Genomic DNA, 13,975 nt, shown 5'->3' on the forward strand with positions numbered 1-13,975 from the left:
TAGGGGTACTTTTACATTTGTGTACAAGTCTGTGGTGTATAAATATATACACTGGTTTGTTTAGCAAAGCTGCTTACAGGGGTTGCAGGTACATATTCCTTCCCTAAATACTGATGTGGTTGAAATCTATCCTGTCTTTTACTTTCTTTCTAAACATCTTTTTATGCTGAAACTGCCCAGGTGGAGAATGACGGTGGTCTTTAAGAACTATTTCTCAGTATAAGGACTAAATAGAAGGTGCCAACATCTGTGTTTAAGGACCTGGCCTAAAGTGATGGAAACAAACTGTATGTGCTACTGGAAGAATAAAGACACGGTCTTTCGTTGTAACACAAAGGATATTGCACAGACATGATGTTAATGTAACGTCAGTTGACTTCTGAATAACTCAATGCACGACAGCAGAGAAAATAAATACTTTTTCGACTGCGCTATTTGTGGCGGACTGTGGAATCGGCCTCAAGATAGGCGGCCTGGAGCCAATTGGCTCGATTTTCTTTGAAGATGGTTTTGTGGAGGGTTAAACCCGTACTCCTCCCTCTCTCTGATGCCTGATGTCTTTCATTCTGCCCAAGGAAGGCTGTACGTCACTGTGGGTGAAGATATAAAAATGTCCTTGGCTGTATCTAGCCATGCGAACACTGTTGTCAACAGCACTGGACTATAATTCATGTTAGTGTTGAGAAAACACTAGAAAACACTTGGCTGTTTTTTTAGCCACATATCTTGTTGGTGGTGACCAACTACATTTCTGAGATTCAGAAGTCCCATTGTTGGTGAGTAAATGCTAATTGCATGTTTTATATGCTTATTGGAATATTTGATGTTTTGTTAATATTACACTCTTTTATGTATTACCATAAAAATACCATGGTGGTACCTTTTAGTACCATTTAAGATCCATAGTATAATATGGTAAATCAAACAGCACCGTGGTCTCAAAATAACATAGGATTACCATCTGATTGAGTTTTCATATAATGTTTCAGAACATATCAGTGGCACTCCATATCAGAATTTGGAGACTTAAGCCATAGTTACAAATGTATAAATGTCAGTCAAATTACATTTGCATTTACAAACAAATCATGCTAGCTTTTCTCAGAACTAATTTCACTTCTCCAAGACATGTTTTAAATAACTTTTAACAGACTGATCTCCAGGTGATTTTTAGTGGAAGTACTGTATGAAGTCGAGCTCACACAGGTGTCCTAGCAGAGTAACCACAGGCCTAGTTCAGAACATTAACATTATAGCTATTGTTTAATATTAGAGGAAAACCAATATATCGGTTATCAATGAATCGTGTCGATGGTTGCTTTTTGGAACCATTGTAATCTGCAAAAATGTATGCAGAAATTTGCAGATAATGTTTTTTTTTCCCTCTTGTCACTTGAATAGCATGGAAAGAAAAATACGAGCACATCGTTCCTCCAACTTCATATCTTGTAAATACTAATAAAAATAGGAATTAAAAATAGTAAATAAACTAAAAACTGATCTGGTGGAAATATATATATATTAGGGCTGTCAATCAATTAAAACATTTTAATTGAATTAATTACATGATGTCCTGATTAATGAATCGCGATTAAACGTATTTACAAATATTTGCTGAGAAAGCCCCTCATATAAAAATAATTAAATATATAATGATGAAATAATGATACATTGTTATCTTTAAACATTTAAAAATTATATATATATATATATATATATATATATAAAATAAAAAAGTATTCAGATAATTAAAATGCATTAAATTCTTGTGGCAGAAGAGTTAATCATTTGTAAAACAATATACAATGTATTGTTTACTACCATATTATTGATCATAAGTCAATCATTGGCACACAGTTCACAGCAATCCATTTCACAAGTGAATTTGCCAATCAGTTGGAGATTTTATTATGAGGGCTTGTTTAAGAGCCCGTCAATGTACACCTGCGTCAGACATGCTTGTGTTGCATCTCGGGTACGTTGCGTCATAAACATAAAATGTTTAGGTCACTGTGTCAAGTTAAATATAGTTTAATACTTAGAACACATCTTGAGATCACTTAGTTCGGATTTGCGCTCAATCACGTGTTTTGAACGCAAGAACGTAACACATGTTTGTGTTGTTCTGCTGCTGGGTTGTTTTCTTCACTGTATAAACTGTGTGTTGCTCATACAGCTGAAGTTTCACTTACTGCCCTCTGGAGTAAACAGGTGGTACTACAAGCTTGCATTTCTCAGGAATCTTCCTTATTACTGGCGGGGGCATTGCGATTAATTGCGTAATTTTTTTTAACGCATTATTTTTTTATCAAATTAATTGCACTGAATTAATGCATTAAATCGACAGCCCTAATATATATATATATATAATATTTATGTATGTGTCTGTGTGTGTTTGTGTGTATACATCAATCAGCTACAACATTTAAACCATCTGCCTAATATTGTGTAGGTCCCTTTTGTGCCGCCAAAACAGTGCCAACAATTGTACAGAGCGGTTATCTGAGTTACTGTAGACGTTGTCTGTTTAAACCAGACTGAGCATTCTCTGTTGACCTCTCTCATCAACAAGGCATTTCTGTCCACAGAACTGCCGCTCACTGGATGTTTTTTGCTTTTGGCACCATTCGGAGTAAATTCAAGAGACTGTTGTGTGAGAAAATCCCACTTGTAGCCTCTGTGTGTCTCTTTATGTCTGTGATTGTCTTAGTAAGGAAATTCTCCTCCATTCCATAAATCGATTTTAAAAACTATTGGCAGATTAATAGGTTATCTGCCTTTTACACCACCTTACTTCTTGGTATCGGCAAAATCCACAATTGGTTGACTACTATTTTATATTGCACAACTTCTTTGTGTGAAATGTTTTGCTTGGAAATTGTACTTGTGCTATCTTTCTTTAACATAAATGCCACTTGGTTTGATAGTTTGTTATGTAATAGTATATAATGCAATGACAGTCATACATTTTTAAGCATTGCTCACATGTTCAAATACTTTTTGAGGCCAATATATGTATGAACTCCAGTATAAAATGATACAATTTTTAGATATTAACAGTCTGATACTGACCAGCTGGATTGATTCGCCCATTAGGTTATGATACATTAGGTTATTTCATCTTCCTTGCAGGATTTTCTACCTGCTGCTTGGTTTGATGTTCTGCTGCCATACCATGAGGACATGGACGATTAGTTCACTGATTGTCTTTGTTTTCTTGCCGCACATCAGAGGACTACAGCAAGAGGACACTCAAGCTGGTTTGTTATTTAATTCCTAGTTTCACCTCAATACAGGATTCCTGGAAATATCTGGGATTTCTAAAACTGTGATTTCCAGTCCTGATGAAGTCAAGAAAATAAATAAATAAATACAATTGTAAATTTTTATAGCGAATATAAATTTTTCTAGTATTCCCCTTCCTAAAAATATCTCATCAGCTAGATTTTGTTCTTGTCTAGAGTACAGTAAAACTTTATTTCAAAACATAGTGATAGTGATTTTATATATCTAAAAATGTTTTTTTAATGATTCATTAGCAAATTGGTCTGAATCAAAATAATAATAAAAAAAAACAGATCCAGCAATCCCAAATGACTTGAAAGGTCAAAAATGGTGGAAACTGTCACACTGTCTCCCTTGTTTTTCCTAGGACTCTTATTTTGAAGTGTTTCCCCCGGCCTACATTTCCCAGTGTGCACTACCCTTATCAATGCCATCTGTTCCTGATTGTTCTCGCCTGTTTTCCATTCCCTCATTCGCTTTTTGTTTTGTTGCATAAATACCCTTTAGATTTTGCATTCCTTTGTCAGTTCTTGTTTGTTGTTGTTTTGTGTTCCCGTTTGTTGGTTCACTGTCAGTATTGTTATTAAAGCCTGCAAATAGATCCTACATCTCAGCAACCACTCATGACAGAAACCCTGTGTATAAAACATTAGTCAAATGGTTTAAAATTATCGAAGCAAATTGACAATTTTAAGCTGCATTCAAATGTGATTGCTTTATACTTTTATTTAAAATAGTTTTTGGCTAAACCACAGAACCAATATTTTGGTAATATGTATTGGTTGTTCTCGACTTCATGGAATAGGGTGAATTCAGGTCAATTAGACAACTTTTCGATATTGAGATGACTGTCAAAAAGGGGCTCAAATTACTTGATTTTCCCCTACATTTGATTAAGTAACTTGACCCTTTTTGCAAACATCTTCCTGGTCTTGCAGGTTGTAGCACAACTCCAAATGACATTGCATACATAATTGATGGCTCCTCAAGCTTGGGAGTCCCCAACTTTGAAACAGCCAAACGCTGGCTCATCAACATCACCAATGGCTTTGACGTGAGCACCAGACACACTCAGGTGGCGGTCGTCCAGTACAGCGACACGCCTCGACTAGAGATTCCCCTGGGAAAGCACCACAATAATCAAGAACTGGTTAAGGCCATCGCCTCCATCCCATACCTGGGGGGCAACACTCGGACTGGCCGTGCCATCAAGTTTGCCACAGACCATGTCTTTGGGATGCCTAACCGCACCTCCCAGTCTGCCAGGAACCGTATTGCTGTGGTTCTCACAGATGGCCGTTCACAAGATGATGTTGAGGATGCTGCCATGGAGGCCATGGCACAGAATATTGTTTTGTTTGCAGTTGGTGTGGGAAATGAAATCACCAAATCTGAGTTAGTGTCCATGGCTAACAAGCCACCATCTACTTATGTGCTTCACGTGGAAGACTACAGCTCCATTGAATCCATTTGGGACCTGATGGAGCAGAAACTGTGCGAGGGTAAGTCATGCTTGAATTTGGAAGGTGCTCTCTTGTATAACTGTTATGATATTATAGTAATGCAAACTTGGAATCCCACTGGCCCAATCCTTCTGTTAAATGCTAAAACTGATGCTCTTCTGCCATGATTCAAACAGCTTTTATCTTTTGACCAATGATTATTAAATTTTACATGGATTTACACCCATTTTCTGTTGTTTTGTGACCGTATGATCATTTGTTTAAATTTTTTATTGCTCAAATGTTGATCTTTGATAGCTCAGAAAATATAATGGAGTTCTTAGTTGTGATACATTTACTGGTATGTTTATAATTAGTCTTGGATGTTTCTTTTAAAATACCTTGAGAGACATACTGTAAGAATTGATGGAATTAAGACAATTGTTGACATACAGTAAGAATATAGAGCTATGAATGTAAGACCATAGCTCAGAAAATTTGGTCGTGAAATAATTGATTGAAAATTGGTGTAGTTCATATGGAGATCTCTTTGATATTTTGAGCACAATCTGAGAACAGTTTGAGACATTGTTGAGATCTCTACAGGAGACATTTGTTAAATTACTTGGGTCTTAGGAGTAGAAATACTGTTTGTGAGAAGCAGGAAGTCTCATTTCTATCCTAGAGAAACAACCGAGACATCTCATTTGTGATTTTTGATTTCTAAGGACAAACTAAACAAAATTACATGCTAATAACAACAGAACATACTTAAGAAACGTGATTTTTAAGTGGCAAAGTGTCACACAGTGGTTAAAATGAATCTTGAAAGTTGTAGATTGTCTGTAGATTTTGAAGCTCTCTCATTCACAGAGTCGGTGTGTCCGAAGCGGATCTCTGGGACAGTGAACGATCAAAAGGGATTTGATCTAATGAGCATTATGAGAATAGAGGAGGTGGCTCAGAAGGTTCAGGGTTCTTTGATATCAGAGAGAGCGTCACTGCTCAGCCCTCATCTGGACATCACTCACAATACCAGGTGATTCTTTGGTCACTCATGACGGATGGATAAACCATCAGACAGACAGACAGACATAGATGGATAGATGCATGGATGGATAAACCATCAGATAGACTAGAGTGTTGGTGGCGTAGTGGGCTAAAGCACATAACTGTTAATCAGAAGGTCGCTGGTTCGATCCCCCACGGCCACCACCATTGTATCCTTGAGCAAGACACTTAATTCCAGGTTTTTCCGGGGGATTGTCCCTGTAATAAATGCACTGTAAGTCACTTTGGATAAAAACTTCTGCCAAATGCTTAAACGTAAATGTAGACAGATGGATGGACAGAGGGAGGGAGGGAGCTGCATGTTGATTCATGGTACTCTGCTCTTCACTATGACAAACTGATGTACTTCACAGCAAGATATTTCCAGAAGGCCTTCCTCCAGCCTATGTGTTTGTGGCCACACTGCGCTTAAAGAACCCAGCTCACCGGATGAAGTTTGACCTTTTGAGGGTGTTGTCTCAGGATGGGGTCAAACAGGTTGTCGTAACCATTAACGGAGCAGACAAATCCATCACCTTCACCTGCACCAGCACCCTGAAGAAAGAGCAGGCAGTCATATTTAATGACAGAGGCATCCAGGTTCATTAAATCACAATTCATTTTTACATCTAATGAAAAATGCTGGCTGTGTCCATTCTATCCATACGGTCTGTCCTAGAATGGTGCATCACAAATGATACTACATAAAAAAATAGTACGCCAAACTGATAATGGGGTCTGTGATGTAGCTTGTCCCATTACTGGAGTGCTGTCTTGCTACACACTGTAAAGTATGTACTTTGCCAATTGCCATCACCAGCGAATTGCGTACTCAAGTTTAGGGCATTCAAATTGTGAATCAGCCTTTTTTTTTAATATCCATACAGTAAAAAATTTCAGTTGTCATTAAAATAAATGTAAAATCATATTTATTGTGTATTATGCAGTCTGTTATTCATTAGGATGTGTATTTTTATAAATGAGGGGACTGAAATGTACATTTACAGTTTGATCTATATTTCCATAGAGGCTCTTTGACACTGATTGGCACCAATTGAAGTTGCTGGTGAAACCCAAACGCATCACTTGTTTCGTTGACGGTGCATATGTGGAGGAGCAGCTCTTAGATCCAATGGTTCCCATTTACATTAATGGAAAGACCCAGGTGGCCAAGAAAGTAAATATACAGACAACAGTCCCTGTGAGTGACTCCATCAACATTTTCATAGTTCTGTCCAACACACCTGCCCAACCCAATGAAGTTTGTTACCATGATAACGTCCCACAAACAGTTGGATCAGCATGTTGTTTATGTATTGTGTTTCTGTGTTAGATTGTGCTGCAGAAGTTGCGACTATACTGTGACCCTTTACAGAGTGAACGAGAAACGGCATGCGAAATTTTATCTGTGGTAAGTTTGTATCGACTCACTATTAGCTCAGGTTATATGCTGTACATCATGATATACCTTTGTAACAGATAAAGGATGGGCAAGGAGGAACTGGCTGAACAATAAACAAAGTTTAATAAGAAACTCAAATAAAACAAACAAACACAGACACACATGCAACACGGCCGCGTGCGTCTCTCTCTCCCTCGAACCGGCGCCTCCAGCTCCCCTTTATCTCGCTCTTCCGGTGATCAGCTGATTCAGCGCCAGCCATGCATAATCACGGCCTGGACACGCCCTCCTCCTCATCACAGTCCTCCACCGCCACTGGTCTGACCAACTACACCCCCCCCCCACCATATCTGGAGGGGAAACCCTGCCCTTTCGGCTGTTCTGTCAGCTGGTGGTCCATACCACCTCCTGTGAACCTGGGGGAGAGACAAGAAGAGGCATAGGGAGAGGGAAAGTGCGAGCAGAGTCACGGAAAGAGAGAGGAAAGAGAAGAACTTGCTTACCGGATACCCGACGTGCTGTCGCCCGGTCCTCAACCGCTCCTCCGCCCTCTGGCAGACAACGACCTCCCCTGGTGGATGGCAGCGAGTCCTCTGGCCCCTGGCGGATGGAACCGCTCTTCCCCTTCTTCGGTGGACAGCAGCGGTTCCTCCAGCTCTCAGTGGCTGGTAGGACCCCTCCGTCCCCAGGCAGATGGCCGCAGCTGCTCCCCTGGTGGATGGCTGTGGCAAGGACTCTGTGACAGCCAATCCCTCCTCCCTCCCGGGTTTTGGCACCACTATAACAGATAAAGGATGGGCAAGGAGGAGGCGGGAACCGGCGCCTCCAGTTCCCTTTTATCTCGCTCTCCCGCTGATCAGCAGATTCAACGCTGGCTGTGCATCATCATGGCCCGGCCACGCCCTCCTCCTTGTCACAAGCTTACCAGTATATAATCATGAATTAAGATATTTTGTTGGTCCAGGATCAAAATCATAGAATATACCTAATCATTATACCCGCCCTTACCATCATTTCAACGTAAAACTAACTTGTACACAGTTAACACATTTAAAAAAAAAAAATTTAACACCAACCCTAAGCTTTATCCTTTTCATAAATCTAACCCTAAAATCTGATTGGTTGATAGAAATGTTGTTCCAGGAACAACAAGGTTGTTGATAGTAAAGCAGCACACCCTAATTCGGTAAATCATGTTAAGCATTTTATGTCACAAGTCATTTCTTTCCCACTGTAATTCATTTTTCCTTTTTTTCTTTTTTTTTTTTGTCGTCATAGGATGATGACAGGGTAAGATACCCAACTTAACTATTCCTGTTTTTAAAATGTTCAAAATGTTTTTTTAGTTTTGATTGATTTAGTTATTTGAACTTGTGTGGTTGCTCTTTTTGATGGATAATGTGTTTTACCCCCAGTGTCCTGTGGAGCGCTCTCCTGCTGTAGATGTGTGTGATTGCCCAAGTGGTAAACCAGGCCTACCTGGCCTTCCAGGGCCGATGGTCAGTTTTAAGTTTGTGTGTATATTTACATGCACCGTTATCGTCAAATCAATCAAATCCCTTTATTGTCGCATCAAGCTTAAGTCTTCATTTGTCTATGCAAGTATACATGACACAACACGTAATACTTGTGAGTATAGTGTATGTGAATATTTAGATACACTTTAAAATAAAGTTCCATTCATTAACATTCAAGAATAAACAATGAACAATATATACTGCATGTATTAATCTTTTTTAATGCTGTTAGTTAAAAAGCTACAATTGCATGATGTAGGCAAAAATTGGACTAGTCAATCAGAATAAATTGTTTACATGACACTTTAAAAAGACAAATGATTGTTTTTGCTGGGTCATCTTTTTACTCTGAGATAAATGCCTCGCTGTTTCCAGGGCTTCCGAGGGGAGAAAGGCAGAGAGGGACCACCTGGCCCTGATGGAAAACCTGTGAGTACAAGATAATTGTTAGTGGTGTTTACCAAGGCAAGCATCACTATTACTACAGTATTACTTATACTTAGGATTCGACCAAAGCAACCACCCAAAATACTGTATAGCTTAGCAACCACCTAACAACACACTGGCGATCACCCTTAACACTAAGTAAATGCAAAGAGATACCCTAACAACCACCATGAACACACTAGTAATCATCAGACCACCTTAGTGACCAATTGGACACTAGTAATGCCCTGGCAACCAGCCAGAACACCTTAGTTACCGCCTAGAAACCACTCTCCCTAGAAATGCGATAGGGCAGCTACAACATTATTGTTTTATACAGGCAGGCACTGCTTACATTTTCTTCAGAAAAAGGAAAGTTCATCATTTACGTTGTTGTAAACCATGTGACTTCTGTGGAACTCAAAATGAGATGTTAGGCAAAATGACCTCAGTTACCATTCACTTTCACTGTATGTATGGACAAAAGATGCAAGAAAAGTGAATGTTGAATGTTGTGGCTATCATTCTGGTCAACATGTACTTACGTGTTTAGGGTTGCCAACATTCTGCCAGGCAGTATTCTGGACAATCCTGCTCTAAATATGGGACTTTGTTTCAGTGGGGCTCCTGCTTGAGATGCTGCGAAATGGTTAAAGAGGTCCACTGAGAGCTTGTTTACATAGGAAAACAGTTTAAAAACAGCACAGAGGGATGCAAAAGCATGTTTGGTGTGAACAGCTGAAAGAACAAACCTGCAATTAATGGAGAAAAAAAATTGTTTCCTGTCCCATGATTCAGCTTACAGGAATAATTAACCAAAAAATTGAAAATTCTCTCATTATTTACCCTCATGCCATCCCAGATGTGTATTACTTTCTTTCTTCAGCACAACACAAAGGAAGATTTTTAGAAGAATATCTGAGCTCTGTAAGTCCTCACAATGCAAATGAATGGGTTCTAATATTTTGAAGCTTGAAATCACATAAAGGCAGATAAATATTTAAGTCCTTTTTTACTATCAATTTCCACTTTCCATTCTTCTTGTGTTTTTAGTGATTCACATTCTTCGTGCATATCACCACCTACTTGGCAGAGAGGAGAATTTATTAAAAAAATAAGGACTTTGAAACATTGATCTGTTTCTCATCAGCACAAATCAGAAATAAATGTAACCACTGGAGTTATATGGATAACTTTTATTCTGCCTTTATGGCGGTTCAAAGATCTGGTCACCATTCACTTGCATTATGAGGACCAACAGAGCTGAGAAATTCTTCTAAAAATCTTTGTTTTTGTTCAGCAGTAGAGCAAACGTCTTACACATCTAGGTTGGCATGAGTGTGAGTAAATGATTAGAGAATTTTCATTTTTAGGTGAACTATCCCTTTAAGACTTTTCTGTTTTTACAGCTCAACAAACCTGCTTTCCATTTAAAATTGGGTTCATCAGTTAGTAGACAGTACAGTATATGAATAATGTGTTAAAAAGTATATATCACAAAAAAACATTTCGGGACCACTGTCTTAGTGCAAGTCTACGTATTATTTTAAGCAAGCATGCATTATAATGGATGTTTTATGGGAGAGAAAATGCTTAACATGAAAATAGTGAATTTCTCCATGGATTACAGCATTGTTTTGGAAGTTAATAGTGTTTATCACAAGGGAAAATCACATTAAGCATTTTAATGAAACCTGTACTCTACTTTTGTAATAAAAGTACTGCATTTTTCCTCAGATGCATTAATGTCTCTCTTCCAGAACGAGCACTGACATTTGAAATACAATATCATTTCTGGTGTTTTAGAATCATAATGTTGAGAAGCAATTATCACGCACTTGAATGCTATATGTTTGACAAAATTGTCCTGCTTATAACAGAAACAGTGGCAAAAAACATGCGCATATTGCCATGTGTAACTGGTGTAATCTATTTGTCTACCAGGGGAAGCCGGGGGAGAAGGGAGCACTAGGAGAGCCCGGTCAAAATGGGCACAAAGTGAGTAAAATGTCAAGTACAGATTCTGATATCCTAAAAGATTCACGGTAATTGTTTTATTCTTCCATTTACAGGGTGAAGTAGGTGAGCAAGGACAAAAAGGGGAACGGGGACTGGACGGACCCAAAGTATGTTTCACTTTCCGGTAGAAATAGATGTAGTTAGAAGTGTTATGACTATGATTTATGAGTGTTTTTCTGTAGCCCACCAGCTAAAGCATGGCAAAAGCAATGCCAATGTCATGGGTTTGATGCCTTGAATTCATTGTAAGTCAGTTCGGATGAAAGCATCTGTCAAATGGAGTGGTGGTGGCGTAGTGGGCTAAAGCACATAACTGTTAAGCAGAAGGTTGCTGGTTCGATCCCCACAGCCACCACCATTGTGTCCTTGAGCAAGGCACTTAACTCCAGGTTGCTCCGGGGGGATTGTCCCTGTAATAAGGGCTCTGTAATTCGCTTTGGATAAAAGCATCCGCCAAATCCAAATGCATAAATGTAAATGAATAAACTTATATGAATGAAATACTGTTGGCATCATGTAGCTGGACATGGCATACAAATGTTGGGTGCAGTTACAGTATTTTCATAAATCTCTTAAATCTGCATATATATAATGGCTTGTAACATATTACTGTCCTTATCCTCAATCTTTTAACAGGGAGAGATGGGTCCACCAGGACCACCGGGGTCATCAGAACCCATAGTGAGTTTCAAATGTTGTATACATTTATTCTTAACTTTCCTGTAGGTTTATTTGTATGTTGTGTGCATAACTCTTCTTAGTAAGGCGAGGCCACAATAACTTAATTTATTTAATGTGAAATTCCATTTTAGGGCTCTGGATTTTCCAAACCGGAGTTAGATGACATTGAAATGCAAGGAACCAAGGTGAAGAAAAGATATCCCATTGAATTAGTTGATCAATACAAGAAATGTTCACCAAACATGGTTGTTGTTTATACAAACTCTCTGAACTTGTAGGGAATCCCAGGAGAACGAGGAGAAATGGGACCACCTGGAAAACCTGGGCCGATTGTAAGAAATCTCAACTGCTAAATGCTAAGGCTAGAAAAATCTAATGCTGAGAGCTAACAATTTTTACTCTCCTCTGCACATATGTTCCTTTTGTTTCCATTTTACAGAATAAAGAATCAGAATTCAGAATGGAAAATTAAAAAAACAAAGTCTTTGATGGAAGTTTTCCTGTTTCTAATGTTTAATGTCTCCTGTGCAGGGTGAACGTGGGGTACCTGGTCTACCTGGGTTTGCTGGTCCAAAGGTAAGGCCTATATGGGCCTCAAAAAACTTTCCATATTTAAATCGAAACTCCATTTCACTACTTTTCTTAAAAGTTGAATCTCACAAATCCAGTCAAAAACATGTCATATTATACTCTTTATACTGAATGTAGAGTGTCTCTCTCTCTCTCTCTCTCTCTCTCTCTCTCTCTCTCCCTGTCTGTCTGTCTGCCTGCCTGTCTGTCATTTATTTCTCTTCTATCTATCCATCTATTATCTGTCTGTCTGTCATTTATTATTCCTTTCTATATATCTATATGTCTGTTATCTATTACTCTTTTCTATCTATCTATCTATCTATCTATCTATCTATCTATCTATCTATCTATCTATCTATCTATCTATCTATCTATCTATCTATCTATCTATCTATCTATCTATCTGTCTGTCTGTCTGTCTGTCTGTCTGTCTGTCTGTCTGTCTGTCTGTCTGTTACTCTTACTATTTTCTATCTATCTGTCTGTCTGTCTGTCTGTCTGTCTGTCTGTCTGTTACTCTTACTATTTTCTGTCTATCTATCTATCTGTCTGTCTGTCTGTCTGTCTGTCTGTTACTCTTACTATTTTCTATCTATCTATCTATCTATCTATCTGTCTGTCTGTCTGTCTGTCTGTCTGTCTGTCTGTCTGTCTGTCTATCTAATGTCTTAAAGGGATAGTTCACCCCAAAACAAAAATACTCTCATCATTTGATTTATAAATTTATAAATATTACCATCCCAAATATTTGTGACTGCAGAACACAGACAAAGACAATACAAACAATGCAAAACTTCCAAAATTTTGAAGCTTAAAAAGCACAAAGGCAGCCTAAAAGTAATCAATATGACTCCTGTGGTTTACGTGTAATCCATATCTTCTAAAGCGATATAAGTGTGGGTGAGAAACAGGTCAATATTTAAGTCCTTATTCACTATATATCTCCACTTTCAATTTCACTTCCACATTCTTTTGTTTTTTGTAGATTTGAATTCTCCTTGCGTAACACCGCCTACTGGTTAAGGCTGGTCAAAGGACTCGATTCCTCACCCACACCTATTGTATAGCTTCCTAAGACATCGATTTAACCACTGGAGTCATGAATCACTTTTATTCTGCATTTATGTGCTTATTGTACATTCAGAGTTCTGGCCACAATTCACTTGCATTGCATAGACCTACAGAGATTAAATATTATTCTAAAAACCTTCATTTGTTTTCTGCAAAAGAAAAAAAGTCACACATCTAGGATAGCACGAGGGCAAGTAAATGAAGAGAGAATTTTCATTTTTGACTGAACTGTCCCTCTTTCATTTCATTTGTATATTTTTTCTTTTGATTTTGTGGTGAATTGTTTTACTTGGACATTTTTCCATTAGATTGATTCAATGTTAGCTAGACTTTCTGTTGTTATACACTACAGTACGCTACATTTACAGATAACTCTGCATTTCACCCTGTATTTCAAGCAACACGGGTGTAAATCATCAGATGTCTTAAGGATAAGATCAGATGTGTTCTCTCATAAGAAAGTCTGGGTTACTTTAAGCTTTAGGGCATATTTGTGGCCTTGTCTATTT

The 13,975-nt window shown here is 38.3% G+C and overlaps 1 protein-coding gene across 1 annotated transcript in view; it reads left to right on the forward strand.

Annotated features, from left to right (window-relative positions):
* The first annotated feature begins 627 nt into the window (after nt 1-627).
* Nucleotides 628-13,975, forward strand: part of LOC127645101 (collagen alpha-1(XXI) chain-like) — a 51,475-nt gene continuing 38,127 nt past the window's right edge. Inside the window, exons 1-16 of the mRNA XM_052128631.1 lie at nt 628-776; nt 3,133-3,260; nt 4,224-4,787; nt 5,601-5,766; nt 6,152-6,377; nt 6,805-6,978; nt 7,111-7,188; nt 8,458-8,469; nt 8,595-8,678; nt 9,072-9,125; nt 11,067-11,120; nt 11,195-11,248; nt 11,778-11,822; nt 11,954-12,007; nt 12,101-12,154; nt 12,354-12,398. Coding sequence (XP_051984591.1) covers nt 3,158-3,260; nt 4,224-4,787; nt 5,601-5,766; nt 6,152-6,377; nt 6,805-6,978; nt 7,111-7,188; nt 8,458-8,469; nt 8,595-8,678; nt 9,072-9,125; nt 11,067-11,120; nt 11,195-11,248; nt 11,778-11,822; nt 11,954-12,007; nt 12,101-12,154; nt 12,354-12,398 — 1,767 coding nt within the window. The 5' untranslated portion in view covers nt 628-776; nt 3,133-3,157. The remainder of the gene's footprint in view (nt 777-3,132; nt 3,261-4,223; nt 4,788-5,600; nt 5,767-6,151; nt 6,378-6,804; nt 6,979-7,110; nt 7,189-8,457; nt 8,470-8,594; nt 8,679-9,071; nt 9,126-11,066; nt 11,121-11,194; nt 11,249-11,777; nt 11,823-11,953; nt 12,008-12,100; nt 12,155-12,353; nt 12,399-13,975) is intronic.

This window comes from Xyrauchen texanus, chromosome 6, assembly GCF_025860055.1.
Source record: "Xyrauchen texanus isolate HMW12.3.18 chromosome 6, RBS_HiC_50CHRs, whole genome shotgun sequence".
NCBI classification, from domain to species: Eukaryota; Metazoa; Chordata; class Actinopteri; order Cypriniformes; family Catostomidae; genus Xyrauchen; species Xyrauchen texanus.